The following is a 27,427-nucleotide window of genomic DNA, read 5'->3' on the forward strand; positions in this document are numbered from 1 at the left end:
CCCAATATTTTTACTGGTTTTACCAGAAGTTAAGAGGTCTGTGTTGTTTCACCAGCAGGCAAAAATGAAAATAAATGTACGTAGTTTACTATAAAACATAAAGACATTGACAGTTTTAATGTACAGCAGCAATATTTCATGTTTTTGAACAAATTGTCCATCAAACTTTGTTGCACTTATTATTCTCCAGTTTACCATACACCCAGTAATTAAGATCAAAACTAATCAATCGAGGCCAACTGCAAGTTGCTTAATATACATTCACTTCATCAGCAGCTTTCATATCAGCTCTTTAGGTATTACTAACTAAACATTCTTTTAGTCAACTGTTCCCATGTTGCTTCCTATCCTACACCATTTCCTGATTGGGGACCTTAATGTGTCCAGTGGGTTCAGCACCAATGCCTCTTCTCTGTTCTCCCTCTGTGCAGGTGGCCCATTAGCTGCGTCCTCTCAGTCTCCTGTAGAGCTCTTGCTTCAGTAGATCCCTCTCTTTGCGGATTCCCTGCAACACGGTGCGATTCTCCTGAGCCCGACGCACCAGGTAGGGCAGTGTGTCGTCCACTGAGCCGTATGGCACCGACTTGTATATGGCATAACCCTCCTTAGCTGGAGAGAGAGAGTATTTTAGCATTTAAATCTTGCCCATCGTAGTTTACATGAAGAGGGGTTGGATGGTCAGAGCTGCTGTCCTACAACTGAAGGTTTGTGTCACGTCAAACTGTACTTGAAAAAGACACAGGAGCTCTTGCAGAAAATGTAAATGTAAAGAATGGCAGTTAAGGTACAGCTCACCCAGTGTAAGGGAGACGTGATCACACATGCCCAGCAGCTGGCCGAAACACACTGAGCCTCCGTCACTGTCTATCCTCAACTCTTCCATCCTGAGGATGAGATACACAACAGCTACATCACATACAGCAGTAGTACCCAACCTGGGGCTCGGGACCCCACTAGGAGTCGCAAGATAATTTTGAGGGGTCATGAGATGATTAAAGGAGAACTCCATCGATTTAGCATTTCACTACTGTACTGATATTATTGGCTATTATTTTTTTATTTACTGTTTGCTCAGATTTAGCCTGGGCCCAGCTTAGATTGGTCGCGTCTAGAAGGAAGCCCGCAAACTGCGAAATCTGATCTGAGATCTGCAAAAACTTGAAAAAACTATTGCGAGGCTCCCTGCCAGACGACCTATCCTAACGTTAACCATTCAAGGTCAATGTCTAACAACCTCGCAAGAGTTTCCCCAGTTTGCGGGCTCCCTTTTAGATACTACCCCCCCCAGTTTGGGAGCCACTGGGTTAGGGTAAGAATATCAGAGTAAGCCAATCAGAGGCAGAGTAGAGCGGGTCATTGCTGCGCCATAGTGGGATTCATAATATCGCACCCAGGCCTTATGCTAGTTGCGGCAAATGTAGCCTCGAGTCGCTAGCCTCAAGCAGAGCCGAGGAGGGGCTAGCTAACTACTCCATACCCCCACGTCTTCAACCCAAACTGACGCTGACTCAGGTGACATCACTTGAGGCAATTTATCTGATTTTGCGCAGCTCCCCTCTGGAGCCACAAAAGGCTTTGCACAACTTTTTTTTAACACCTATAAACACATTTTGATGTGTAATCGGTGGAGTTCGTCTTTAACAGATGAGGGAAGCAGAAAAACAAATTCATGCTACAAAAAGTTATGCTATTTTCCTTTAGACTCCCATGCAATTTTCACTTCACGTGGTCTAACCGTTTGGCGCTTCGCCTCACTGACTCCTCGTTGTGAGTGGCGACTATGATCCTGTAGCGCTCGGGTTTCTGTGAAATGGCTTCCAGCATCACATCCAGAGAGCCGTTATAACTGCACAAACACAAGTAAACAGATGAAATGTGTTGGGAGTCAAGTCAGAAATGATCAGGGTGTTTTCAATAAGGCCACGTTTACTTTATGCAACAGACACAACCAATGCACTTGAGTTGATTTTAATCCAGATAAAAAGGTTTTTCAGCATAAATATATGTGCATTGGTAAAATTGACCAAACCCAGAAGAGTGCTAGACACAGTTTTATGATATTTTTTTAGTGTTATCTGGGATGCATTTGCCTGGTTGTGATTAATGACCGCTGCCTCTTATCCACCTGTCATTGGTGTCCTCCCAGCTCTGGTGGACGGGATCCAGACGACCCTCTTTCTCTGCCAGCTTCCTCTCTTTGTCCATGTAGGCTCCTCGCACCAGCTTCACCCCAAAACAGAAACCCTCATCGTTGGACAGACGCATATCTTCTAACAGGAGAGACCTGGACTCCTGAAAGACACAGACGGATAGGGGAGAATTTGATAATGTAAGGAAATACTTTTTATTAACTACTGTTTTAAGTCCAATTAAAAGGAGAAAGAGAATTAAAGATATTTGCCTTCAGGTAACACTGATATGTGTTCCAAATCCAGGCGCCATCTTTGTTAAACTTCTTCATCATCGCCATGGTGACAAGAGTGAGGGCGGGGTTCATGTAGGTGTACTCTGCATCAACCAGGACTCTGACTTTGTTTACACTTGCCTAAAAAAAAAGCACAATCAATCTTTGCAATAAATGTATAACTTCACTTATTCACTGTCTTGGGGCTTAAAGAGGACCTATTATGCTTATTTTCAGTTGCATACTTGTATTTTAGGTTTCTACTAGAACATGTTTTCATGCTTTAATGTTCAAAAAAACGCTTTACTTTTCTCATACCGGCTGTGCTGCAGCACCTCTTTTCACCCTCTGTTCGAAACGCCCTCCCGAAAAGCCCAGTCTGCTCTGATTGGTCAGCTGGCCCACTCTGTTGTGATTGGTCAACCGGACCAAACTCTTCGGACTCTGCCCCAGCTCCACTCTAACTAGCTTTGTTTGAAGGCGTGCCAAACGAGCCGCTAGGCAGGTATTATGCAAATGTTTTACTTGGTGACATCACCATGTTACGGAAGAAAAGGCGGGACTTCAAGCGAGGCGTTTCAGGCAGTTCAGGAGCAGTGTTTCTGTGGGGGAGAGTAACTCCCTTTGGGTTTTGTAAATTTGCAGACCTTTTACATGCACAAAAGAAAACATAATAGGTCCTCTTTAAAAATAGTCACAATAATTTAAGTGTTCAAGATCACTTTGATGCAGTTCTCCCATGTAATATAAATTTCCTTCACATCTGTACCTCTGCTATTTTGTTGAGTCTCCGCAGGCTACAGAGGAAATGGGCCGCTTCTCTTTCATCTAAACCAGGGAAGTTGATCGGCTGAAAGAGGCAGTTTCAGGCAAAGGTCAGAGGTCATTTAACATTTAATTTAACACAATCACCCTCATCAACACTATAAATGTATATATATAAATTGGGGGGAAAGGAAAAATCTGACAAACTGGGTTATTTTTGGTGTACTGTGGATGTACCTCTCCATCCATAGCTCTGACGAGGAGATTCAGGTCATATGGTTGTTGTGCGATGAGGGTGGTGAGTTTCACCTTGATACAAGCAGTACAGACTCGTCGGTAAGAAGAAAGACATAACGTGTACACAAAATTCAAGAACAAACTGGAACAGCTGTGGACACATCAAACACTAAAAGGTGTATTCTTATCTTTTTTTCCCACGTGTTTGAGATACATTAAGCTACTGTTTGACCTCAAAAGCCTGGGAATTTCCCAAATGGTTTTCCTCGTAACCAAAATGCTTAGAAAAGTCATTGGTGTACCAAAAAATAAATCAAATTTTAAATACCCCCCTCTATTCAAAGATTTAGCATTTGAAAGTTAAAGGTGCCATTGATAACACTGATAACATTCAGCAACTAGATGTGGCATTCTCCCTTCCTTGTTCCATTGCATTCACTTCACAACAAGTGGTTGCCAGGCGCTAACTGACGACCCAGAGAGACCATGTGATACCAATGTCGTTTTACTATTGGCTCACAAGCTTTGTTAGAAGTGGGAACCAAATGTCAGATATTTTCCATAAATATAAACAAAACATTCAATTTGGACCCGCCAAAATATTTAAAATGATTAATTCACAATCATGATATTTTGTATCATACTTTTATTCGGCACCTTTCTAAAGTCTCTGTGGATGTTTTTTTTTTTTTTTTTTATATTTGTCTACATAAAAATGTCATCAATAAGTCCTTTAATTAAAATGTCTTTCTTAACATTACAGTAAACATGTTAGTAGCAGTTCAACTGAAAATGTTGTGATGATAGTAATTTCCTAGAAACATAATGAATGGTGATGTACAGCAAAGCGTCTCCTTACACACAGCTCCGGGCTGAGCAGGGCTGTGACCTTCAGCTGCATCATCGGGTCTTTGCTCCACGCGTTGCTGTGAGATATTCGCACACATTCCAACATTGCCTGCATGTTGTCGTCATATCTCTTCTCTCTGGTGGTGACAAACAGCAATAAAGTGATTCACTTCACATACAAGAGCATTTCACTTATAAAACAGCAGTATAGAGGAAGTGTGTGTTTCCAGTGGATCTGAGGTGCAATGTCAAAAAAAAGAGACCTAATTTGCAATAATAATCCATTTCTTTAATACCCTGTAATATCAGCAACAAACAGGCAATGACCAGACTTTGTCACCACATAGTGAAGACAACAGCATTGTTAATTCCCATCTTAGTTATGGAAGATAAACTTGCGTGGTCTCCCCTCTTTGAGCCAGGGTTGTGACAATATGATTATTTTACACCCAGTACTCTTTATTACAAATCCACAAATAAAGTCAGTGTGATCGCCCAAAAGAGGAGCATACTGAAGAAAAACCAGTGCACCTCCACTGTTTTTTTCTATCTAGTTCCCCTTGAACAAAATCACCAGCTTCCAATTACAATACCAAGTTAAATTTGTGAAATTTTGATGTTTAGCTGTTGTTGTTTTCCACGTTTTTTATATGGTAGGATGTCATTTTCTGTTCTGTTTTGCCTGAGCACACTGAATTATTAACAATTTGTAATACCCTGTGCTTTCTCCCAGATCTTCCTCGATCGGTACCGCCAGCATGGGCCTCAGTCCCAGCAAGCTCATCTTCTCCATGGACTGAGAGATCTCACTCTCATTCTCTCCGGCCACAAACTGGGCGTACACGGTGGGCCGCAGCAGCAAGGAAAACCCCCTCCTCCCGAGGAGGGTGCGCGCTACCGACATCAGCTGAAGGAAGAGGAGGAGAAGGAGGTGAAGTGGACAGAGGCGGTGAAGAAGGACCTTCGTTTGGTCAGCTAACATTACTGCCAAGCATGTGAAATATTTAGTGATATTGTGGTTTTAGCTGTCAATCAAGTTCAGTCTTGCGTGTCTCAACTCACTGTTTTGACGGATGCTCATGTCTATGTAGTGCGAGTACAAACGCGCGCAATAGGACGCTGACTGTTGGTGACTTAGCAGCCATATGTGTCACTGTTAACAAGCAATTTCTGATTTTTACATAGAGCCCCTTTAAGATCCCTTACTTTAAAACTATAAATGTTGTCAAGTTGAGTCCAAATGCAATTTGAACAAAATTACCCTCTGATTAAAAGTATATAAATGGTATTAACATGATTCAAATTGAAATCTGTTTCTGTTTATTAATATGAAACAGGTCTGAAGTTTTTAAAGTTTTAGAATACAGATGAAAATAACATCTAAGAGTACAAATGGTAGTAAGCATTATACTTAATCAGTGTAACGATTATGAGGGGGTCCTTGGAAAATGTTCTCCCCTTTAAGGGGTCCCTGTCCCCAAAACGTTTTAGAACCCCTGGTTTGAGTTAATAAACTTTAATGGTTTAAGGCAATCGGTGTCCTCGAATAACACCAATGTTTGACGTGGATTAGCTCATCAGGTTTTAAAGTGTACCTCTTCCACCACTGCACAGACACACTTATTTTTGTCAGACATTCATAATGTGCAACATTATACCACAGTATGACAGAGAAAAGAGAAAAGATTGATCACGAAAAGTTAACATATGTCTCTCCTTGCCTCACCCACTCTTTTTATCCATTCACTTGTCTTATTCATTTCATTTTCCTCCAGATAATAATCACGAGTGTCTTACCTTCCCACTGTTGTTGACGAGCATAGGGAAAGAACAGAGACGAAAGATGCCCAGAGCCCGGAGCAGCTCGCCCCAGCTCTTCACCTTGAAGGCACTGGGATCTTCAAAAGCCAGGGTCGCTGAGAGAACATCAGGCTGCTTGACCGCCGCCGCCGTCCTGGAGGCCGCGGTACCCAGCAGCCTCAGTGACAAGAGGTGAGGGAGAGTAGGACGCAAGCGAGAGCACATCATCTTCACTGGAAAAGTGTGTATGCTTGGGCTTGTATGCTACCGACTCAGCTTGTAGGTGGAGTCCCGAGGATGTTTTTGTATGAAACTTCCTATGTTGTAATTTTGAGGTGTATACCGTCTGCTCAGTGAGGAAGCTGCATCTGACGTGTGTGTGTTAAATATAAATATAATGATCCATAGTGTCAGAGAGACATGATCAGAGCCGGAGTGGTCGGGTCAGGAAGAAGTGATAATCCTCTCATGTCAGTACCTGTTGAAAGAGCAGAAGGATAGCAGCAGTGTTTGTTTTACCAGCCTTACTGCAGGCGCTGCCAGGGAATTAACAGTGAGTGTTGGCATCAATTAGAGAAAAACTAGTTTTAAAAAAAAAGCAAAAACAAAACAGCTCAAAGGAGATAGGATTAATTGAATTCAAAAGTACCAACATTGGAATGAAATTGACAATAAAACTGAAAAAGAAAATAGAAACATCGTACCCTCCGTCTGTCTTACTCACGGGTTAATAAGTGACTAAATTTAGGTAAACATCAAGTTGACCCTTAGCATCAACCCACAAGTGTTCCCTCGGTTTGACATTAAACAAAATGCACATTAAAAGCTCACTTTGTCATGTTGGATCTGGCTTTTTGTGAGAAGCTTTGGAATAAATGTGGCTGTAAAAGCCAATTCTAGGTTGTGATTAGGCATTCGGATAGTAGAGCAATCAAAGTGGGTCAATAGCAGGATTCAACTTGTTGCATTTATAATTACAGCTACAATAATGTTGCCTTTTTAACAGTGAAACAGAGCTAAAGATATGATCCATGAGGGATGTTAAAATAAAACATTTAACATTAAATTAAGGGCTCTTTAACAGAGCCAGAAAAGTGGACACATAACAAACGCTCCGGAGAGGTCAGTTATATTCTGAGAGGGAGGTTGAGTTTAATCATATTTTCCAAAAAGTCCGAGCTCAGCAGTCAGGAGAGGAAATGATTAACTGCTGCCTGCCGCCATCCTTGTCACATATCTCTGACCTGACCGCTTTAAAGTCCTCAAACTTCACACACAGTCGGGCAGTTTTTGTAAAGAAACACACTCTTCTTGCAGGTAAAAGGGGTAACTAGCTCTACTTTCTTTCATCAAGCAGAAGAGGGAGAGGTCAGAGGTCAGGCTTGAGAAAGGTGATGTCTAGATGTTACCCTGCAGATTAAAGGAAAAGTTTGACATTTTGGGAAACACTGTTATTCACTTTCTTGCTGAGAAGAGAAGGTCCTACATTCGATCCCTGGGTTCCTCTGGGTTCTCCAGTTTCCTCCCACCACCAAAAACATGGTCCTGGCCTACACATCATATTCTAAAGACTTAAAGTGGCAGTAGGCAGTATATTTTTGGCATCATTGGGCAAAAATTCCAAAATAACCTTTCAGCATATTGTAATTCAAGTGCTCTGAGAGAAAACTAGACTTCTGCACCTCCTCATGGCTCTGTTTTCAGGCTTTAACAAATCTAACCCGTGACTGGAGACTTTGACCAATCACAGGTCATTTAATTGAGAGAGCGTTCCTATTGGCTGTGCTCCGGTCATGTGACCAGAACTTGGCGTTCCTTCACCAGATTTCACAATGGCGGCGGCGTCACAACCTTTCTAATTTTACAGCTAAACCATGCACTACAAGATGATTCTGAAAACATTTGAGGCGAGAAATAGGCATTAACGTAACAGTATATTGATTCATATTTGATCAGCGCTGCCTAGTTTGACCGTTTGGTCGGAGTTCACGAGTGATTGACAGCCGGCTCTCATAGACAGCAGCTGGACAGCGGACCTCAGATCAGCTCTTACTGCTTGTTTTCCTACGGTCTGTGAAATCTTGCCGATGCCGTTAGGAGCACTGGAGGAGATAGATGAACATGATTTTTTTCAGGTTACCTGTTTCATGCACTACTGTCACGATATAGCGACCGTTTTATAGAAATAACTTTTTTTAATCATATTTGCTCCAATCTCGCCTACTTCAGCTTTAAGACAACATCTTTGTTTGGTACAGATCCCCGCAAAAATCACACCATAACTATTTAAATATGTTTTTCAATGAAAATGAGAATTTGATGTAAAAATTATAATTCCCTCTAATATTGCAAATCATATCGCAATTGCAATATCAGTCAAAATAATAGCAATTATATGTTTTTTCAAACTCATGCAGCCCTTCCCAGAACAGCTGTGTTTTTTGTTTGACACCTTATCCAAAGATCTAGATATTAACAGAAACAAAGAACACATTTTTTTATTCTCTACAGTCACTTTTAGCATGTTCAATGTTTCAGTGAAAAAGAATTGAATCACAAAAGACTGGATCGTGGGAGTGTTTTTTTATTATTTTTCACACTGGAATGGATATTTGAAAAGAAAATCTTCAACATATATTTACAAATTCATCAATTTCATTAATCTGTTTTATCAGGTTATCATCTTGGGAAGACACACACACACACACACTCATAGTACTTTGGGCTACTTGAACTAATGCTACATATTGCTAAAACCCCAAAAAGCGCTATCAAGCCAAATCATTTTAAACTATATTTTAAAACACAGCTCTTGTGCTCATATCCAGGTAGGACCCCTGGGGGTGGGGGTGGGGGTGGGGGTGTCCATGCTGGTGTTGTCTGTACAGATGCCTGAACGGGATGGAGAGGGATGGGTGAGGTTCCTGACAGAGCCGGAGAGGGTAGGATGGGAAGGCGCTGGAGGGAAGTGATGGATCCAGCTGAGGGAGAAGAGACGGGTGGTGCAGTACCATCTCTGGGCGATAGGGGGCAGCGGGATTGAACTGTGGGATGGCACCTAGGTCAACTGGAGGGTATGAGGAGGTGGAGGGGTTGGGCAGATTTTGAGGATGGGCTGTAGGCTGCATTGAGGCAAGCAAGCAAGAGGAGGGCTGGAAATGGTTAGGAAGGGAGGACGAAGGGTGAGTGAAGGAGGAGGGAGGGAAGGCAGCTTGGGCTTGGTGGCTCAGATTCGGGAGGTGAAGGGCGGCGCTTGGAGACACGTTTGAGAATGACAGATTTTGCATGTGTGGAGGGACGGAGGGGAAGGCAAAAGATGTGTGGGCACCATGAGCGGGTAGGGAGCACGGCAGACTGGGAGGTTGTAGTTGGTGGTTGTAGTTGTGGAGAAACTGAGCGGGAACTGGAGCAGGATCAGGATTTGCAGGAAGGATATTTGGATAGATGAATGCTGCTGAGCTTTGGTCGCCGGGTGGGTTATTTCCGCCGGTGATAGGCTCACCCTGCGGAGGCTGACCGGTGAGCAGAGAGTGAACTGATATCTGGTCCTGCAGTATTGACTGACACGTGGAAGGTGGGGCAGAGAAAGAGGCGTCTGTAGGCGTATGAGGGCTGATTGTCTCTGGGATGGTGTGATAGGTGTTGGCAGAGGGGGAGGAGGAGGACAGGAGAGGCTGTGGCGAGGAGGAGTTAGAGGGAGGCGGAGTGGGGAAGGTGAAGGAGGTCTGCTGCAGGGAGGGAGTGGTGGTGGAGGAGGAAGAGGAGGACAGAATGGAGGGATAGTCGATAGGCTGAGGATTGGATGTGTCTGAAGAGTCGGAGAAGGAGGGGGATGACTGAGGAAGAGGAGCTGAAGGGAACGAGGAGGCCTGAACAGCAGAGAAGGTGGAGGTGTAAGCTGCTTCACCCATAGTGTCTGATCTGTGGAGGAGAAAAAAGACAGATATTAGTGTTGAAAAATGCTTTGAATTTAGGAGTAAACTCCTCTCTCTCTCTCTGCACACCTACCTTTCAATCATACGATTCGCCAAATCACTTCCCGGTGTTCCCTGCATCCCGTTGGCCAAGGAGATGCCGATGTCAGACATCTGCGATGCCATGAACTCCTGGCCGATATCTAGCGGTTGCTCCGGGACCAGAGCGTCCTGATAGGAGGCCTCTTCTGGTCTGAAGTCACAGGAGGGGTTGGGCAGAGAGGCCAGAGCAAGGACCTGCAGGTCTGCGCCGGTGGTCATGGACGGCGGCAGAAGCTCAGTGGAGTCGCACGGATCACAATTCACTGAGAGAGAAAGATAGGGCAATTCAAGGCAATGTAGGAAGTAAGAGTCATCTCCAAAGTGGCTTGAGTCTGCTTATCCCACTTACCAATATCCAAGGTTTCTGTTATGACAGATATTTTGCGTTTCTGTCGTGCATCTCTTTGTCTGCGGCGGGGAAAAATTGGATTAGTTCAGATCCTCCACAAAATGAATGCAACAATGTGTTTCTATGTGGGGATTGGTTGTAAATTACTTTTTGCTGTTCATGCCCTCGTCTCGGAAGCCTTTAGCAAAGGGGTTGGAGCTGATCTTCAGCTCTGTGATCTGGAAACAACAAAAAAATAAATTACAGTTGGTTTATCTTTCCTCTACTTCTGTTCTTGGCTCTCTGTTTTCTTGATTTTGCATTGAATCTCAGAGAAATATGGTCAGGGCACTGTGACTCTGCTGCTCGAGATATTGGTGCATACAAAATTCATCCTAATCTTGAACTCATTGCAGGTCATTTTGTGCAGAATCATCAGCCCCTTTGTTAATAAATAAATGTAGTATTATGGTACCTTGTTGTTCTGGTAGGCGGTGACTGTGAGGAACTGGGTCTCGGGGAAAACGAAGGAGTGTTGCCCTCCGCCCCACCTCAGCACATCTCTGGCTTCAATCACATGAAGTCTGGGCTGGTAGCGATGCAGCGAGTGCAGGATTATCTGCAAATAAAAAGAAAAGAGAGATGCACCATAAAGACAAAACCTACCGGTGAGGGTTTGGTGCTGTATTTGTGCTGCTGTCAGTACTCACATGTCCCTGTGAGTCCAGTGTGTTGTTGGTGAGCTTGGCGTAGTGAAACGAGATGGTGCGGCTCTGCCAGTGAGCACCTGTGGCGGGAGAGTCTGGGTGGATGAAAACCCGGTCGGGTAACCTCGCCTCTGCACCGCCAACAGCCTGCCAGCCGCCACCTTGGAAGCGATAGCGGGAGTTGTCCGCCGGGATGATGTCCAGGAGGAGGATGTAGCGGAGGGACGGGTTCAGGCCGGAGAGCTTTAACCTCAGCCCGGGGAACATCCGTCTAAAAGGAGGAGGGACAGTGGACAAAAAGGTCATTGTAAGTTAGGTTTGGAAAAGTTGTGGACATTAACTGTAATTATAGGAGGATTAAATGTCAAAGGTCAGCGCTCTCTCACCTGCCCTTCTTCGTGATGATCATCTCCGTGCCCACCGAGCTGAACTGTTTCCACAGAGACGCGTTCTCCAGCTCCATCTTCACCTCATTTTTGGGGGTTTTGGTGGTCGGGTCGTTGGGGACGTGGGGCGGGGCCAGCAGCCTCGGGGGCAGGGCTTTGGCCGCCACGTCACAGGCGGGAGGGAACAGCGGCATGTGGGCCGATGCTTGCCGGTCTGTGGGGAGGATAAAAAACCTTTACATGGATGGTTGAAATTAAGCAAACACGGATGCAAATGTTGGTTGTGGACAAATCAGGTCTCAACCACTTCAATCAATCAATCGATTTTATTTAAAGTGCAGAATCACCATGCAGCATGGTCCCAATACACTTTAGGAAAATAGAGAATACATAAAATAAAGCACACAGCAAGCACATGAAATAATAAACATTAAAAGTAACACAACCACAGTAAGAACAGGAAAAGGGGTGATAGACCTGACTAAGTTCAAAGGACAGAACACACAGCAAGCAAATAAATAATACACCATATAAAAACAGCCACTTGAAAAAATATAATTGGCTGCCAACAAACTAAATAAGTTAAAATCTGAATCCAATTGATCTTGTTTGCAGTTGATAAAAAACTAATTTTATAGCCACACCCATAGGAGGGACTATTTCTTTGATGACACAGATGAGCTAGCAGAAAGTATTTCAAAAGTACACCACTAACATTTGGGGAAAACAGTCAAGATTTTAAAAGCAAACTGTTAAAAAGAATGAAATCACATTTCTTCATGGAGGTCCGTCTCACACTCTCACCTCTGTAAAAGCACTCTCCGATCCTCTGAGGTCCCAGAGTCAGACTGGGGTACATCTCCACGCTCAGCATCTTCCTCGTCTGTGTTTGTCCCTTTACTCGTCCTCTTCACCTGCTGCAAAGTAGCATTTCACTCTTCAACTCTTGTCGTCTCCTTCTCAGCTTCCTTCTACAGATTTGTGGTATCAATCTTCTTTAAAATGTTCTGTCTCTTCTCGCTTCTATCTCCGTTCCTATCCGTCTGCTGTCCTCTGCCAGAAATGCCCACAGCGGTGATGTTCTCTGTTAAATAGGTGTGTGGAGCTTCACACATGAGGCCAAATGGCCCCCTTTTTTTAACACGGCTCTTCAGTTGCCTCCCTCATCTTCCCTTCTGTCCCTGCTCGACAAACACAAACAACACCGGCCATATAGAGGTGATTCACAACAACTAGGGTTTACTTTAGTGTCTGGTTGGAACATGACTGTGATTTGTGTTATTTCATGTCAGTAGAGGCAGAATAAGTACCTGCACTCAAGTACTGAGTTATTTGTATCTGTTCTTGAGTACATTATCATTCTTTTTCACTACATTTCAGAGCCAAATATTATGCTTTTTACTTCACTGCAATTATTTTACAGCTGTATTCACTAGATACTTTGCAGATAAACATTTTACATACAACAATCAGCTTAGGAAATATGATGTATTGCTGTAAGTTAAACCACCTAAGCTATATAAATTAGTTAAAATTTGCTCCACCTCGACCAGCAACAACAGTAAAATGTCTTACACAATAATGCATGAACAATTAAATAACACATTATATATATTACTTTTACTTTTTACTTTTTGTTACTAATACTTCTATACTTTTACAGGACTTTGACTTGAGTATTTGTACATTGTGATGTAGTAAAGGATCTGAATACTTCTTCCACCACTGCGTGTTAGTAAAAACTGTCACTAATGAATCTGTTATACATATTTATCTTCAACATTTAGTCAGAGGTACAGTATGTGTGTGTCGGATGTAAAACCGATATTTGTAATCTTACTTTCAAGGCTTTCTGTAATAATTCTACTAATTGCGACTCACATTTCAAACGCCTCTTACACACACATATGAATGTGGTAGTTTAGTGGCAGGACCCCTGCGGCTGTTTGATGACTTGATGACATGTTTCTTCCTCTCAGTGGGGAGTCGGGCCTTGAATGAAGGTGGAAAAAGGAAGAGGAACAGTTTGGCCGACGGCTGCAATTTGGCCGCAACACAAACGTGAGTGTCTAGAAGTTTATATGAATTCAGGTATGAGCTCGGTGTTACAGCTGATTCTGGGATATCTAACACTTGAACTGTTGAATCAATGTGATGGAAGTTTGGTAAGCAGACAGGATTTCTAGTTGAAACACAATAAACCGCACAATGTGGACCACACAGACAGACAGTCAGTTGGTTAGTATGAGTTGTGGAGGATGTTCAGATCCTCTACTTAAGTAAATGTAGAAGGTGAAAGACAAATAGGCAAACAGGTCTGGTCTGCTTTGCAAGTACAAATAGTTAAAATGTTGGAAGTATTATAAGCAAAACATACTTCAAATAAAAGTATTCATTATGCAGCAAAGTCTCTCCTGTAGGTGTAATATTAATATTTATCATGTTAGTGGACTATTATTATAACTGATGTATTAACATTTCAACAGCATTTTGATGTTGTAACCGGTTGAGACGGAGCTAATTCTAATGACTTTAAATTTGAGCTGTCAATCGATTAAAATATTTAATCGCGATCCATTGCAAATTAATCACACATTTTTTTAAATATTCAAAATGTACCTTAAAGGGAGATTTGTCAAGTATTTAATACTTTTATCAACATGGGAGAGGGCAAATGTGCTTTATGCAAATGTATGTATATATTTATTATTGGAAATCAATTAACAACACAAAACAATGACAAATATTATCCAGAAACCCTCACAGGTCCTGCATTTAGCATAAAAATATGCTCAAATCATAACATGGCAAACTGCAGCCCAACAGGCAACAACAGCTGTCAGTGTGTCAGTGTGCTGACTTGACTAGGACTTGCCCCTGAACTGCATGTGATTATCATAAAGTGGGCATGTCTGTAAAGGGGAGACTCGTGGGTACCCAGAGAACCAATTTTCATTCACATAGCGTAAGTTTGGAGCGTTATTTAGTCTTCTTTGCGACAAACTAGTATGACATGATTGGTACCAATGAATTCCTTTGTTTTTTTCTGCGTTAAAGAAATTAGTGGCATTAAAACAAATATGCGTTGATGTGTTATTATCGCGATAACTTTGACAGCCTTACTATTAATACTTTTTGGAAGTTTAACCTACCGCAATATATCATATTTTAGAAACTGCTCATGTTTTGTATGTAAAAGGGTAAAAAGCACATTATTTCCTAGTTAAACGTAGTGGAGTAAAAGAGCTTGAATGGAAGTACCTTCAAATTGTAATAAAGTATACATACTAAATTACATTGCACCTCCAGATAAGTGTCTAATGAGTGAAAAAAATGTGAAGTGCACAATTTCATGCATACAAACGTGTTGCAGTAGGGTTTGAGATGTCTTCAGCTAAAATAAAAAAAAGTAACAATGATAGCATCTTGAACTGCTTTCAGAGGCCCAAATCTACCTGCTCATATATAGACAACATAAAGAAAGAGTGACAGCTGGAGTCACGTTACAGGAGTGAAGTATAAATGTTGTTCTAGTTGTTGTTTTCCTTCTCCATTTGTGTTTCTGTGTGTGTTGGAGGGGATAAAAGCTAGTGAGGGGAAGTGGAGGTGTGAAAGCCACACTGAGAGAGAGGTCATTACCTCGATGGTGTGTGTGTGTGATGTCTCTTAATGTTTTTACGAACCGACAGGTGCGTCAGCCACCAGACTCTGTTACAGCCCATGATGAGGACTGTTAGTTGTTGTTTTTTTGAGGGGGGGGGCAGGGTAGTGTGTGCTGTTTACAGTGCTCTAAGTATTAGCATAGGCCTGCTCTCTTGCATGTATGTGCTAAGTAGTTTGATATCCACCTTTGTTTGCTCACTGAGGCCTAAAGGTCAGGTTACTAGGTGAAAAACATACCATGAGAGGCATTTGCCTTTAAGTTTTCATTGTTGGCTCAGATGTTCCTGCTGTTTGAACACTTCCTGCATAACAGGGGGGGGGGGGTTGTCCCAGTGTGTTTACAATGAAACAACAAGCCCTTTAATCTGATGAGGATTACCGTTCCTGTGTGCACGATGCAAACACTCGTCCTTTTAGGGTAAATTTGTGGATGCTGAAACTCTCTCCGCACCGCCAAAGGGCACTCCTGACGCCACAGATTATTAGGATTGAAACATGGCGTGCGTTGTCTGTAAATAAATCCCCTGCATGCACAAGACACATGCATTCAGATTACATGCTGCTTAATCTTCATCGCTCACTGTGCATTTGTGGGCTGAGTTCCAACACAACTAAAGTCCATTTTTGTGATCAACCAAAACCCATTTTTATTAAGACCCTGCCAGAAATACATGATAAACACCACATAACATGTACCACAGGAAGCACTCTTCATTATTACACCAGGCACAGATATATTGACGTACTCTTTTACGGCTTTACATAAAGAGCCTGCACGGAGAATTGTTTTTTTTCAATACAATCATATCGCCCGCATCCATTTGAATCACATTATAACAAAAAACAGAAGGTGCTTTTTGTAATGTCGTTAATTTTATCCAATCAAAACAAAGAAAATGCATCCAACAGACTAACTAGTGCGAGTTGGTCAGACCACCTCCAGAGGGTCTCTGTCAGCCTTCGACACCGCCACTGTTACACTGTCGGGAAGACGCACGGCCAGCTTCTCCCTAAACACGGCCAGAAAGCCCCGCTCACTGTTGCTATGGTCACTGAGGATGACGTTGGTTCCCTTCGCCACGGCGTCCAGCACTTCGTGGTGGGACATCTCACCTGAACAATGGATATTTACAATAATTACATCTGCAGGCATAACAATGTTGAGCAAATTGACAGTGAAACAAATATCAGGTATATACAGTTGATTTGAATGGAAACTAATATTTATTTTAAATGTCTACCTGTGATGTAGAGGTCTGCCTTGACTCCGTTCAGTTCTGAGGCCCCAGATCCAGCACACACAGCCACAGTACACACAGAGGACTCTGAAAAACATCAGAGTAATGACTCACTGAGGCACACATTTAGATCTCAGGACAATTTCAACAATCAAAGTTTGATTCAGTGGCATCCAGAGCTGTTTAAATTAGATTTTTAATAAAAGTATTCATCACCTCTAAAGCACATTTAATGCTCGCTCCATGTGGAGCTATTAACCCCCAAAGAAGTACAGGCCGACTTCTCTGGTCGTGCTTAATATTTATTTCCACATTCAGGTTGAAGACTGTGGAGGTTTTAAGTGTCTGGTTGTGGCCTTTATGACATGCTTGACCCATTTGTTTGAACACATTTTGTCATATGGTTAATGTATTGGTTTGATTTGTATGAAGGTATCTTGGTTGTTCCTTAAGCTTCACCTTTCACCTCTTAATCTAAAATGTCAGACCATCTATGACGTCTACTGGACCAAACACTCGCCTAATGGGTTACTTATAACGCCAGTACAATAATCTCCTGTTTGTGTAAGAGTTCATTACCTAGCTTCTGCCCCGATCCCAGAGCCAAACGGAGGTGACTTAAACCCAAGTGGGACTTCATTTTCTGGATAGCTGTTGCCACGGTTACTGGTTGGTCCAAAACACTAAGTCGTCCTTGGCCATGGCCCGGGAGAGGGGGCTGCAGGGAGCACAAGGTCAAAAGTAAAGAGTAGCTTTAACAAAGGTTCAACATAGAGCTTCGTTTCCATCTTGAGAGAAATCTTTTTTTTCCTCTTGTATTTCTGAAACAACATAATACGTTTTCAGTGAATGATAAACAGTGCTATTTCTAAACAATATTCCTGAATTTCTTGATGTTCTTCGGTTCGTTATCTTATAGTCGTGTGTTTGTGCTGTACCTTTTCTAACTTCAGGATGCTGAAGGACAGGCTGGGAGCATTGTGTCGTAACAGAGTCTGGACACTGGGGGTCAGCGCTGAGTCACTGCAGGTTACGCTGACGTGGATCCCACTGCTGTCAGGTCTGTTATGAGAGCAAAAAAAATATTATTTACCAGTGCAAAGGACCTAGTGGTGATAGGTATTTTTTTTAATATTAACCTATTATCTCCAAATCTGTATACCTTCCATAACTTATTAACATAAATGATTAGTTTCTGTTCTTTTCAATATTTGGTGAAAGTCCCCACTTGCTGAAAATAGGCAATCAATCAGAGTGCAGGATTTTTTACTTCACGTTGTTGTCAAAGTTATGTAACCAGCTTGTGGTAATGAAGTTGGGAGCAGGGTCTCAGGGTTTGTCAGGCTCTTTTCGGAAGCCTTTGATATCCAAGGTGTAAAAGTCAACTCCAGAAATGCATTGTTTTCACAAGGTAATTGGCTTTAAATCCAAATCCGGAATAATAAACCGAGACTGGTTGTTGTGAATACAGTAGCAATGGCTGTTTCTTCATTAAAACTGACACTCAAATCTTGCACAAACAGTTTTCACAACTTTGAGATATAGTTGTGTTGGATTGCGTAAGTGTCGGTTGACTCAATGCTGCACTGAAATGAAGGATACTACAGTAAAGGATGCTTGAATGAAAGGAAATCAATGTAAAACGCTTTGGAAATTGTCTGCAGTTAGTATACAGAACTTGTAGTTGAAGGGTTAACACATGCTAAACTAGCAAAATGGTCCTTTATTATGTGCCAATTCATACACTTGGTATGTGCAAACATGTACAGGACCTGCTGATTGAATGCTGCAGTGTTGTTTCACTGTCACAAGCCTTCAGTTCCTCCATAACGGTGTTCAGGTCCTCTGTGCTCTTGACTGTGAAGTCCAGTTTGTGAGTGTAGGAAGCTCCGCCGAGGGCCTGACTCAGCACAGACACCTGGCCGCTACCTGAGAGTCAAAGATGGACACCAGAGATGGAAAAAAAAGACACTCAGGGGACAAGATGGAGGTCAGAATTGTTGACCTGTGGATCAGTGTGATGTGTCACAACATTTTAAGCCTATACCTTCATTAAATATGCAAGTCCTGTAGGTATGTGTGACTCATTTTCCATTCAGAATGACGTCTCTTACCAAGTCCCCCAACCAGCCAGTCGTTCACCCCTCCTTTAACGCTATCCCAAGAGGTGTGAGGGGAGAAGATGGCCATCCTGGCCTCCACAGCCCGGATGGCCAATCGCTGCTTCCAGTCTTTCTGAACCAGGCGCTTGACTGGCCGAAACAACGGAGGGTGATATGAGATAATGAGGTCACAGCTCATGGCCTCTGCTTCGTCCATGACAGCATCTGTGAGGTCGTTGGTCAGCAGGATGGTTTTAACGGGCCGAGGTTTGCTGGGCTCGACCAGCAGGCCCACGTTGTCCCACGACTCAGCCAGAGACAGAGGGGCGAGCTGCTCCAACACCTGCAGCACCTCTTTTAGCTCCATCAGGCCTGAACAGTGAGCAGAAACAGAGAGGCAGCGGGAAGTGGGAGGGACGTGGAGAGATGAGGTCTGTCGGCTTGTGAAGAAGAAGCTGTGAGTGGATGAAACTGTTGAGGAGCAGAGAGCAGCCTGGGAGGTGAAGCTCCTCCTGGTACAACGTCTCCTATGGGTGAGTGAATATAATGTCCAAGAGAGGCTTCTTCTGCATCCAGTCAACATCAGTGGACACCTGTGTGTGGACAGAAAAAACACACATCAAGTCACACCTTAATAACCAAGAGTAGTTGTTAGCCTTACAACCTCTGGGCTTGTTTTTAATAAGAATAAAGTACTTTATTTATGGATCTAACATGACCTACAACTCAACATCTGTCAGTGTCAGTCACACTGCATGTTACAGTATGTTAGCATGCAGCTAACAGCAGAGCTAACAAGCTAATAAACACTACAATGGACAACGCTACAGTTAAAAACACAATATGAACGCATCACTGTGTGTGTGAGTGAACTTATCATACTTCCGCTTGCCTCTCACTATACAGTTGTTAGACTACAGGTGCTCTGTTGTCACATTACTCCCGAAGTAACGGAGCGAACTTACTTGAATGTCCCTCTCCAGCTTCCGTTTCTATAGTGATGGTTGTGAACGCTCGCGAGACTCGCTGCCCGACGAGCTTAACTATTCGAGGTCAATGCCTAACCTTTAACAATCTCGCGAGAGTTTCCCCCGTTTGCTGGTTCCCTTCTAGAGAGAGACACTATCCAAAAGGCAAGGCAAGGGTAGGCAGCTTTAGCACATTTCAGCAACAGGGCAATTCAATGTGCTTTACATAAACATTCAATAACATTGCGACAAAGTGCAAAAGAACATTAAGATATAATTAAAACAGTTATAAAACAGGAAATATTAAAAAATAAAAACAAGCTAAAAATAAAAGCTAGGATAGAAGCTAAAATAGAGTATAACACACAAGAGTAAAAGCTCTAGTGCAGTATAAGATCATTATGTGGTTTAATAAAAGGCAGCAGCAGCAAACAGGAAAGTTTTTAGCTTTGATTTATAAGAACTCAGAGTTGGTCCTGCAGGTTTCTGGGAGCTTGTTCCAGATATTTGGTGCATAAAAACTGAACGCTGCTTCTGCATGTTTAGTTCTGACTCTGGGGACACTAAGCAGACCTGATCCAGATGACCTGAGAGGTCTTGATGGTTCATAACATAGCAGAAGATCAGGAATGTATTTTGGCCCTGAACCATTTAGTGCTTTGTAAACCAGCAGGAGTATTTTGAAAAGAAGAAAATCCAAAAGGTCAATGAACATCATTATGAGCAGCTTTTGTGTAAAAAAGTGTTCAATTTTATTGCATTACCACCGAAGGATAGACTACTTAAATAACTCTACTCCAGTCAAATATCTGCATTATGACGCTTTGTGGTGGATTTATTTTGTTAAACAAAAAAAATAACAGAAATAGTACAATCAATCTGCATAATCATCTGTCTGTAATCTATTATTAAAATGTTCCTGTGTGTAAAGTCAATTCTCCCTCATATTAGTATAAATAGATAGATAGATAGATAGATAGATAGATAGATAGATAGATAGATAGATAGATAGATAGATAGATAGATAGATAGTAACTTTATTGATCCCGAGGGAAATTCAAGTTTCCAGCATCACAGTTCCATAGTGCAAAACGTGTTAGTAAAAAGGCAGTAAAAAAAGTTAGTAGTGCAAAGTACAAAATACAAAATAATATACCAGATATAAAAATACAAGGAGATGAAGAAAACTGTTAAAACTGAATATAGTGCAGGGTAACAGCTGGGATACAGGACTATTAAAAAAGTGAATACAGTGCAGAAGAGACTGTTAAAAATGAATATAGTGCAGGGTAACTCCAGTAGTTTAGCCTATGAAAGTGCACTGTGTGCATTATTATCTGTCCTGCAGACCGCATCCTTTAAGTGCCTCATAATTGTACTTAAGTACAGTATACGGGTAAATGTACTTAGTTACTTTCCATCACTGTAATCGGATCAGTAACACACAAAATGTCTTTATCCCCCAACAGATGTCTCCGTCACAGTCAGTTCTATTTTTGACGCTTCCAATACATCAGTACTGATAAACATTTTATTAATAGTATCTTAATTAAAAAAAACACTACCCACAGAATCACTTAAATGTTATGTAAACTTTGGATTCAGCACAATTAGTGAAAAACATGTTAAACCAGAACATCCTATAGCTGACTGGTATGACTTAATACTGTTCATATGTGATGTTATGAAACAAATTCACAGATTAATGTGAAGAGGAAACGACTAGATGACTCTGATAAGCTGTATTAACTCTCACTGGGCAGGTGGTCACACAGTATAGATGACCTGGGTGCATCTTCTCAGAAAGATTACCAGGACTTTTGGGACAAACAAATCCGTACACACAAACAAAGACGGAGCGGAGAGTTATCAATGTTGGGAGATGATTGCAAACGGTCAAAACCCGCAGTTCTCATTAAGTACCCGACAACAAGCTGCTGGGCAGAGTGGCTACTTCGGAACTGAGTCCGAGAGCGACCGAGAGAGAGAGAGAGATTATTGTGGATTAATGCAATAAAGGTTGATGCTGGATGTTAGAGGGATCAGGGAGGGATCAGGGCAAAGGCCCGGCAGCGAGCATTACATCATCTGATTCTTCCTCTGACCTCATCAACTTCTCCTCACACTGCACCACTCAGTTTACAAGGGACCCCCATTACACCCACACTTTTACATTTACATTGTAAAAGCAAGAAACAACATGAATCCTTCTTAAATTACTCTTTTTTTGACTGCCTGCCTTCACAAAAGAGCAGTAATTTACAACAGAAAATGTGTTACTGATCCATTAAACATATTGCCACAGCGATGCCCCCTTGTATCCAATCTGTGGAGTGCCATTGACAGATGTGTGTTTAGTTATTAGGTCTGTGTGTTCAAGAACAGCTTCACTTTTGTTAATTGGTACTATAAGCCCTCGTGCCCCATCTGCCCGTCCATTTGAAGTTCTGCCACGTTTGTCATGCAATAACATCTGTCCGGCAGACTGCGAGGGTGCACCGTGTCCCCGTCAACAACCCCTAAATTCCCTGAACGCAGGTGTTTTTTTTTTGCACACATAATAAAAGTAGACAGGACCGGGAAGACAAGTACAATAAAAAAAAAAAAAAAGAATAAATAAATAACCAAAAAATAAGCGGATCAAAATAAGTACAAATTAAAAATAAATAATAAAGGTAAATAAATGATAATTAAACCCCGTCCCTATTCCCTTCCCCGTAATAAAAAATAAGTAAAATAAAATGAATGAAATTAAACACAAAATTAGTAAGGAATTATATGTATATGTATTGATAGTAACAATAACACAAAAAAGGTTAGGGCAACACTTTTTTTTATATCATTTTCCCCGCTCATCTAGAAAAGGGTACAAGGGCGAGTTACACAACGAAGAGAGATTTCTATTGATCCTTGATGTGAGTCCATGTTCTAAGTTCTAAGGGTTGTCAGGACATCTCGGCCTTTCAACTAGTAAAATACCCCCCAATTTAGTGATGTGCAAAATAGAAAGAACAAATCTTTTGAATGACTCTTTTAGTGTCCGGTATGTATTGGGTCAGCCTGTCGAGCGGGCCGAGTGATCATGAATCCCCCACTTTCCCAACTGCCCACTCAATGTTATCGTAGGGCACTGCTCACGCTGCCTGCTACGGTGGTGCAGTCGCTCGAAACAAAGGAAGCGGCGTACACTGACCCAACGGCACTGAATGAACGAGCATATGAATCGGACTTTAGTCGAGACGGACGGTTAATGGTGCATTCATGTGCTCCTCGGATGGCCCCCTATAACGGAGAGTCATGGAGAAAATTACGCCATATTTGCAAAACTTGAAAGGTTCTGTAAAAAGAGTCGGTATGTACATCACTACACCAATTCCCTTAACCAGGCCTCAAACTGGGAGTCAGATTTCCATAGTTTCAACATGTCTCTCGTCCCAAATATCATGCCATACACAAAGGTCGTGCGGGCACTGTGGCCTACATTTTTCACAGTTGAGGTGTACCTGAGTAAAGCGGGTCAACGCAGGTGTTTAATCTCAGCTGTGCTTGGCTTTGGGTCAGTTTGATAGGGTATTATTGGAGATAAACCACACGGTAGATTATGTTCATAGGTCTTTGCGTCAGGGTGGAAAGTGACATCTGTGGAAAGTCTGCTGCAAATTTGAGACGTCTTTGGTGTTTTTATTGTTGCGTTGACTTGTATAATGTGCACAAGTTGCAATTCTAGATCAAGTACTAACAGTGTGTCAATTCTAACTAGCAGTGATTTGCTGTGATTCTGCCTGGGTAACAATGTTTTCTCATCCATCCATCCATCCATTATCTGTAACCACTTATCCTATTCAGGGTCGCAGGGGGCGATCCCAGCTGACATTGGGCGAAGGCGGGTACGCCCTGGACAGGTCGTCAGACTATCACAGGGCTGACACATAGAGACAGACAACCATTCACGCTCACATTCACACCTACAGGCAATTTAGAGTCAACAATTAACCCCTAACCAGCATGTCTTTGGACTGTTGGAGTAAGCCGGAGAAACCAGAGTAGCCCACACTAACACGGGGAGAACATGCACAACTCCACACAGAACTGCCCCAAGCCGGGTTTGAACCTTCAACCCTCTTGCTTGTTTTCTCATCTCTCATGTCTTTTTTTATAATCGGCTAATACTCTTTAACTCACAGTATCTAAATTTCCCCAAACAATAAAAACTTGTACTGAGATTTGCCAAATTGAAAGAATGGCTCAGACAGTGCTCTACAGTACATCTTTTCATCCTTTTTTTTTTTTGCACTTAATACCTAGAAATCTGTTATGCATGAGTCTAGTGTCAGCATTATGAGATCTCTTTATCCCGATGTCCCTCCAAAGCCAGTTCAGAGAAGTTACTCAATCCTCAACCAGCAGCACCATCACTGATGTTTTTGGTTTCCAAATCCCTTCTTTGGTACACAAAATCCATAGATCATAGTGCCCGGTTTATTACGCAACCAGAGAGTTTTGTGTTATTATGCAAGTAGATTTATTATGGAAGTCAGGCTGAAAATTTGTTCCATATTTGAATAGAGAAAGAGATATTTACCTCTTGGGTCAGACAGACCTCTGGATGAAATTACAATGAGCCATGACAGATGTTGTATTGCACGTAAATTAGTAAATCTCTTTAGTTTTTGTACAATTTGCTAAATTATAAAGAAGCTGTAGTCTTTCATCAACATATGTGACAAACTTCAAATTCTTGCAGTGTCCTTGGTCTCCTTTCAGGTGTCACATTCATTCAAACCAAAACTCTTTCAAAGTTTACATACTTAGATCTTTTATTAAGATATCTGGAAAATACCTGTTACCAGGATTTACCTGTTGTAGTCCAACACATAACAACAAGTCCAGGCTAAATACTGTATATGTACATATACACGGTAGTACTTTAACTCTTACTAAATGCTTGATAACGTAATGTCTAATTGTGCATTATAACATTGTTTCAGTGATATAAATACTGTCACAATAACTCAATAAAGAATAAATATGTTCTATTAGCAATAAGTACATTTCAAAAAATTCATACCAATTCAACAAAACAATCCAAAATTACTTTCTGTATATAAAATAAATCAAATCAATCAAACAAAACAATATAGTTCCATCCTTTTACACATTCGTTTCAGTGATCATAAAAAATATCAATCAGTCTTTGCATAGATGTAAAATTCTCTCTGAGAACAACCTGACATTGCTTGACTTTTCTTCGCAGCACTTCATTTGAATTTCAACGTTACTATGTGTTTGTTCTTAATATATTGTATACAAGTTCATCTGTCAAACAGCTTTATAGAAAGACAGCATCAATATCAGTCCGTAGAGGTGCAAAGGTACTTCCTCGATCATTTGTTGGACATCATTCTGACGAATTCTGCAGCAGAGAAGAAGAATTTGATTAGTTAACAGAGTAGTGAGAGATTCATTTATGAAATCATTGTGATTACTTTTGCTTTGTTATTGATGTTCATGACGGTTCACACCTTCGAAGTCTACCGTGCCGTCTCCGTTGTCGTCTGCTTCTTTCACTATGGTGTCTATCTCCCTCCGGCTCATGTGCTCTCCCATCAGCTTGGTCATGGCCGATCGCAGCTCCTCCGTTGTGATCTCTCCGTCTCCGTCCATGTCGAACTAACCAGAGAAGCATGAAAAAGTATATTCAGTATTTATCTTTAGGAGGCCATAGTAAGTGTGTTGGGGGGGTCAAATCTTGCATGGAAGCTGCTGCATTTTGGGAAGTTAAAGGAAAATGTTTCACCTCTTTGAAGGCGTCTTTGAGCTCCTTCACGCCGATCATCCCCGCCGTTTCTGCCAGAAGCTTCGGGGCCATCAGATCCACAAAGTCCTCAAAGTCCACTCTGCCACCGACTGGAGGGGAAATCAAAAGAAAAGATTCAGGACTTCTGTCTTTCATCAATTCTGTATCAATTTTGGACCAAATGAGCCTCTAACTGAAGACTTTCTCATCAATTTCTGCTATCAAAAACTCACGGTTCATGTTGATGTTTTGGCTCAGCTCGATCAGCTCCATCTCCGTGGGCATGTAGCCCATCGTCCTCATCAGATTGCCCAGGTCCTTGCAGCTGATCAGCCCATCCTTGTCTTTATCAAACTCATTGAATGCATCACGCAGCTCTGCAGAAGTGTAGAGAAAAACATAGTTGCATAAAACATACTAAGAAAAAAACTGATCTGTCAGGGTTGTGTTGATCAAAGCAAAAAGTTTAATCTGCAAGTACTAATGAAAACATGAGAATATGCAAAGATGTAGATTGTGAGAATTGAATTTACCTTCAATCTCATCATCCGCCAGCCCTCTTGCCTGCACAAAAAGAAAAAAAACCAATTGGTTAGGTCCAGTATACCAACACACAATTAACAAAATGGATGTTTTATTTACTTTTATAGTTCAGTAAAGATTATTCCCATAGAATTAAACGGCACTGGAACACAGATTAAACTGTGGATTAAAGTTTAGATTAAAGTGTAGATTATGGCCGCATTGGCAGGTGTACCATCGCTGTCACGCAATAGTAAAGATCAGGCACAGATTATCTTTCTGTGAATCTCTTATCATTTTATTCTAATACTTTTTGGGTTGTAATTCAATCGACCTTTCATCATACATCAGCACAAACCCATCAACGATAGGAAAAAAAGCTGTTACTTACAATATTTTTCCCTCCTCGCAGGAAAATGCACGCTGCCCCGAAACTCATTTCTGCAAGAGGACATAACAAGAGTGTGTTTATTATGAAGAGTCATGAATTTGTTAACAATTTCACATGATGCAAAACTGGCTGGTATGATGTGAGCCAGAAAGTTGGGATTAAAACAGATTGAGTAGTTTGTGTTCCCTCTGAGGGATTGAACACTATGTTTTATGCCTGAAATGGTAGAAGTTTTCTGATAGATTTATAACATGAGAAAATACTAACTAGTCCAATTAGATATAATAATACAGGACATGTCAATTACATTATTTTCCTTCAAAGTTACAGACCATTTAGTCCTGAGCTACATGATGAAATAAGGATTAACCACATGTGGGTTTTTGTTCTCACCTTCTTGTGGTGATTTCTGATCTTCAGCCAAGCGCATCATACACGACCTCCACAGCCGAGACTCAGCAGCTGACCTGCTGTGCAGAGAAGGCCTGTCTTCCTTGTGTTTCTTAATTAATCTTCTCCTCAGTATCAGTCCTCCTGTTCCTCCTCTTCCTCTGCCTCTCAGAGTGTCTGCCCAGTCTGAAGGGATGCTGGGAGGTTGTGTGATGGGAGGTGTGGCTGCATCCAGGGTTGTACATCCACTGGGAGGAGGAGGAGGAGGAGGAGGAGGAGGAGGAGGAGGAGGAGGAGGAGGAGGAGGAGGAGGAGGAGGAGTCAGCGGCGTGATGGGAGGGCATCAGGTTCATGTATGTGTCCTGGTTCCTGCTGAGTGTTTACATCATATTGTAAATTACACTGCCATCTGAGCCCAGGAGAAATAGGACACTGTCAGGTCACAGGTCAGGGGTAGAGTTTCTGCTTCTTTTGTTGACTTTAAATTAATTACAGCAGCTGTCCTAGTCACAGCAGATTTAACACTTACAAGTATTTTAATTACAGTATAAAAGAACTAGGGAGGTAACTGATTATAGTCATTATATATATATATTATATTGTCAGTTACTTCTGTGATTAATCTTTCAGTCAGATATGTAAATTACAATGATATAGTTGACGATTCATGTTCTGTTGATCGACTAATCAATTAAGTGTTTTAACACAAAGAAGCACAGCATTTTGGTCACTTACAGGTCATTAATCATAACATTAAAGTCTGTTTTCCAGACTTTTATCAGACATGAACTGGATAAAAGTCCATTTTGTGTTTCTCTCTTCATCTGGATATTTTGTGCTTGCTTGATTTTGTTGAAGTAATTT

The 27,427-nt window shown here is 41.8% G+C and overlaps 4 protein-coding genes across 6 annotated transcripts; all 4 read right to left on the reverse strand.

Moving 5' to 3' along the window:
• Positions 1-98: 98 nt before the first annotated feature.
• prodh2 (proline dehydrogenase 2) lies at positions 99-6,697 on the reverse strand. Of its 2 annotated transcripts, XM_074619580.1 has the most exons (10): positions 6,053-6,697; positions 4,972-5,162; positions 4,266-4,392; positions 3,407-3,478; positions 3,174-3,254; positions 2,402-2,545; positions 2,126-2,292; positions 1,736-1,846; positions 796-884; positions 99-609 (listed from the first exon to the last, which is right to left on the reverse strand). In XM_074619580.1, the coding sequence occupies exons 1-10, from the start codon at positions 6,281-6,283 to the stop codon at positions 440-442; spliced, it is 1,383 nt and encodes a 460-aa protein (XP_074475681.1). In that variant the 5' UTR covers positions 6,284-6,697; the 3' UTR covers positions 99-439. The 2 variants fall into 2 exon arrangements, with proteins under 2 accessions (XP_074475681.1, XP_074475682.1); XM_074619581.1 differs by lacking the exon at positions 796-884 and having other exon boundaries at positions 484-609; positions 6,053-6,693.
• A 2,088-nt stretch (positions 6,698-8,785) lies between these two features.
• tbx6 (T-box transcription factor 6) lies at positions 8,786-12,393 on the reverse strand. The gene is given in 9 exon segments (XM_074620090.1): positions 8,786-8,933; positions 8,935-9,976; positions 10,064-10,334; positions 10,421-10,479; positions 10,568-10,638; positions 10,875-11,018; positions 11,110-11,377; positions 11,493-11,706; positions 12,297-12,393. Coding segments are annotated over 9 exon segments (2,199 nt in total). The 5' UTR covers positions 12,367-12,393; the 3' UTR covers positions 8,786-8,873.
• Positions 12,394-15,776: 3,383 nt separating this feature from the next.
• nif3l1 (NIF3 NGG1 interacting factor 3-like 1 (S. cerevisiae)) lies at positions 15,777-19,491 on the reverse strand. Of its 2 annotated transcripts, none has more exons than XM_074619593.1 (7): positions 19,378-19,491; positions 18,508-19,088; positions 18,166-18,322; positions 17,332-17,455; positions 16,973-17,111; positions 16,397-16,480; positions 15,777-16,268 (listed from the first exon to the last, which is right to left on the reverse strand). In XM_074619593.1, the coding sequence occupies exons 2-7, from the start codon at positions 19,076-19,078 to the stop codon at positions 16,084-16,086; spliced, it is 1,260 nt and encodes a 419-aa protein (XP_074475694.1). In that variant the 5' UTR covers positions 19,079-19,088; positions 19,378-19,491; the 3' UTR covers positions 15,777-16,083. The 2 variants fall into 2 exon arrangements, with proteins under 2 accessions (XP_074475694.1, XP_074475695.1); XM_074619594.1 differs by having other exon boundaries at positions 19,388-19,487.
• Positions 19,492-24,736: 5,245 nt separating this feature from the next.
• On the reverse strand, positions 24,737-26,821 carry cabp5a (calcium binding protein 5a). Its single transcript, XM_074619595.1, has 7 exons — positions 26,567-26,821; positions 26,174-26,223; positions 25,794-25,824; positions 25,494-25,637; positions 25,261-25,370; positions 24,986-25,133; positions 24,737-24,876 (listed from the first exon to the last, which is right to left on the reverse strand). Exons 1-7 carry the CDS (start codon positions 26,604-26,606, stop codon positions 24,848-24,850), a joined length of 552 nt encoding a protein of 183 aa, XP_074475696.1. The 5' UTR covers positions 26,607-26,821; the 3' UTR covers positions 24,737-24,847.
• Positions 26,822-27,427: the final 606 nt, after the last annotated feature.

Source organism: Sebastes fasciatus, chromosome 20, assembly GCF_043250625.1.
Source record: "Sebastes fasciatus isolate fSebFas1 chromosome 20, fSebFas1.pri, whole genome shotgun sequence".
In the NCBI taxonomy this organism is placed as follows: Eukaryota; Metazoa; Chordata; class Actinopteri; order Perciformes; family Sebastidae; genus Sebastes; species Sebastes fasciatus.

What these genes read in the sequence shown, in the direction of transcription:
- prodh2 (XM_074619580.1), bottom strand. Translation starts at nt 6,283, where the DNA reads ATGATGTGCTCTCGCTTGCGTCCTACTCTCCCTCACCTCTTGTCACTG. An exon ending in TGCTCAGCCCGGAGCTGTGT is followed by an intron (nt 3,479 to 4,265) that starts GTAAGGAGACGC and finishes GCTTGTATCAAG; the next exon opens with GTGAAACTCACCACCCTCAT. An exon ending in TGGGAGGACACCAATGACAG is followed by an intron (nt 1,847 to 2,125) that starts GTGGATAAGAGG and finishes GTGTTTGTGCAG; the next exon opens with TTATAACGGCTCTCTGGATG.
- cabp5a (XM_074619595.1), bottom strand. Translation starts at nt 26,606, where the DNA reads ATGATGCGCTTGGCTGAAGATCAGAAATCACCACAAGAAG. An exon ending in TGCGAGGAGGGAAAAATATT is followed by an intron (nt 25,825 to 26,173) that starts GTAAGTAACAGC and finishes CTTTTTGTGCAG; the next exon opens with GCAAGAGGGCTGGCGGATGA. An exon ending in CGGCACGGTAGACTTCGAAG is followed by an intron (nt 24,877 to 24,985) that starts GTGTGAACCGTC and finishes TCTCTGCTGCAG; the next exon opens with AATTCGTCAGAATGATGTCC.
- nif3l1 (XM_074619593.1), bottom strand. Translation starts at nt 19,078, where the DNA reads ATGTTGACTGGATGCAGAAGAAGCCTCTCTTGGACATTATATTCACTC. An exon ending in CTGCAGCATTCAATCAGCAG is followed by an intron (nt 17,456 to 18,165) that starts GTCCTGTACATG and finishes CTCTCATAACAG; the next exon opens with ACCTGACAGCAGTGGGATCC. An exon ending in GGGATCGGGGCAGAAGCTAG is followed by an intron (nt 16,481 to 16,972) that starts GTAATGAACTCT and finishes GATGTTTTTCAG; the next exon opens with AGTCCTCTGTGTGTACTGTG.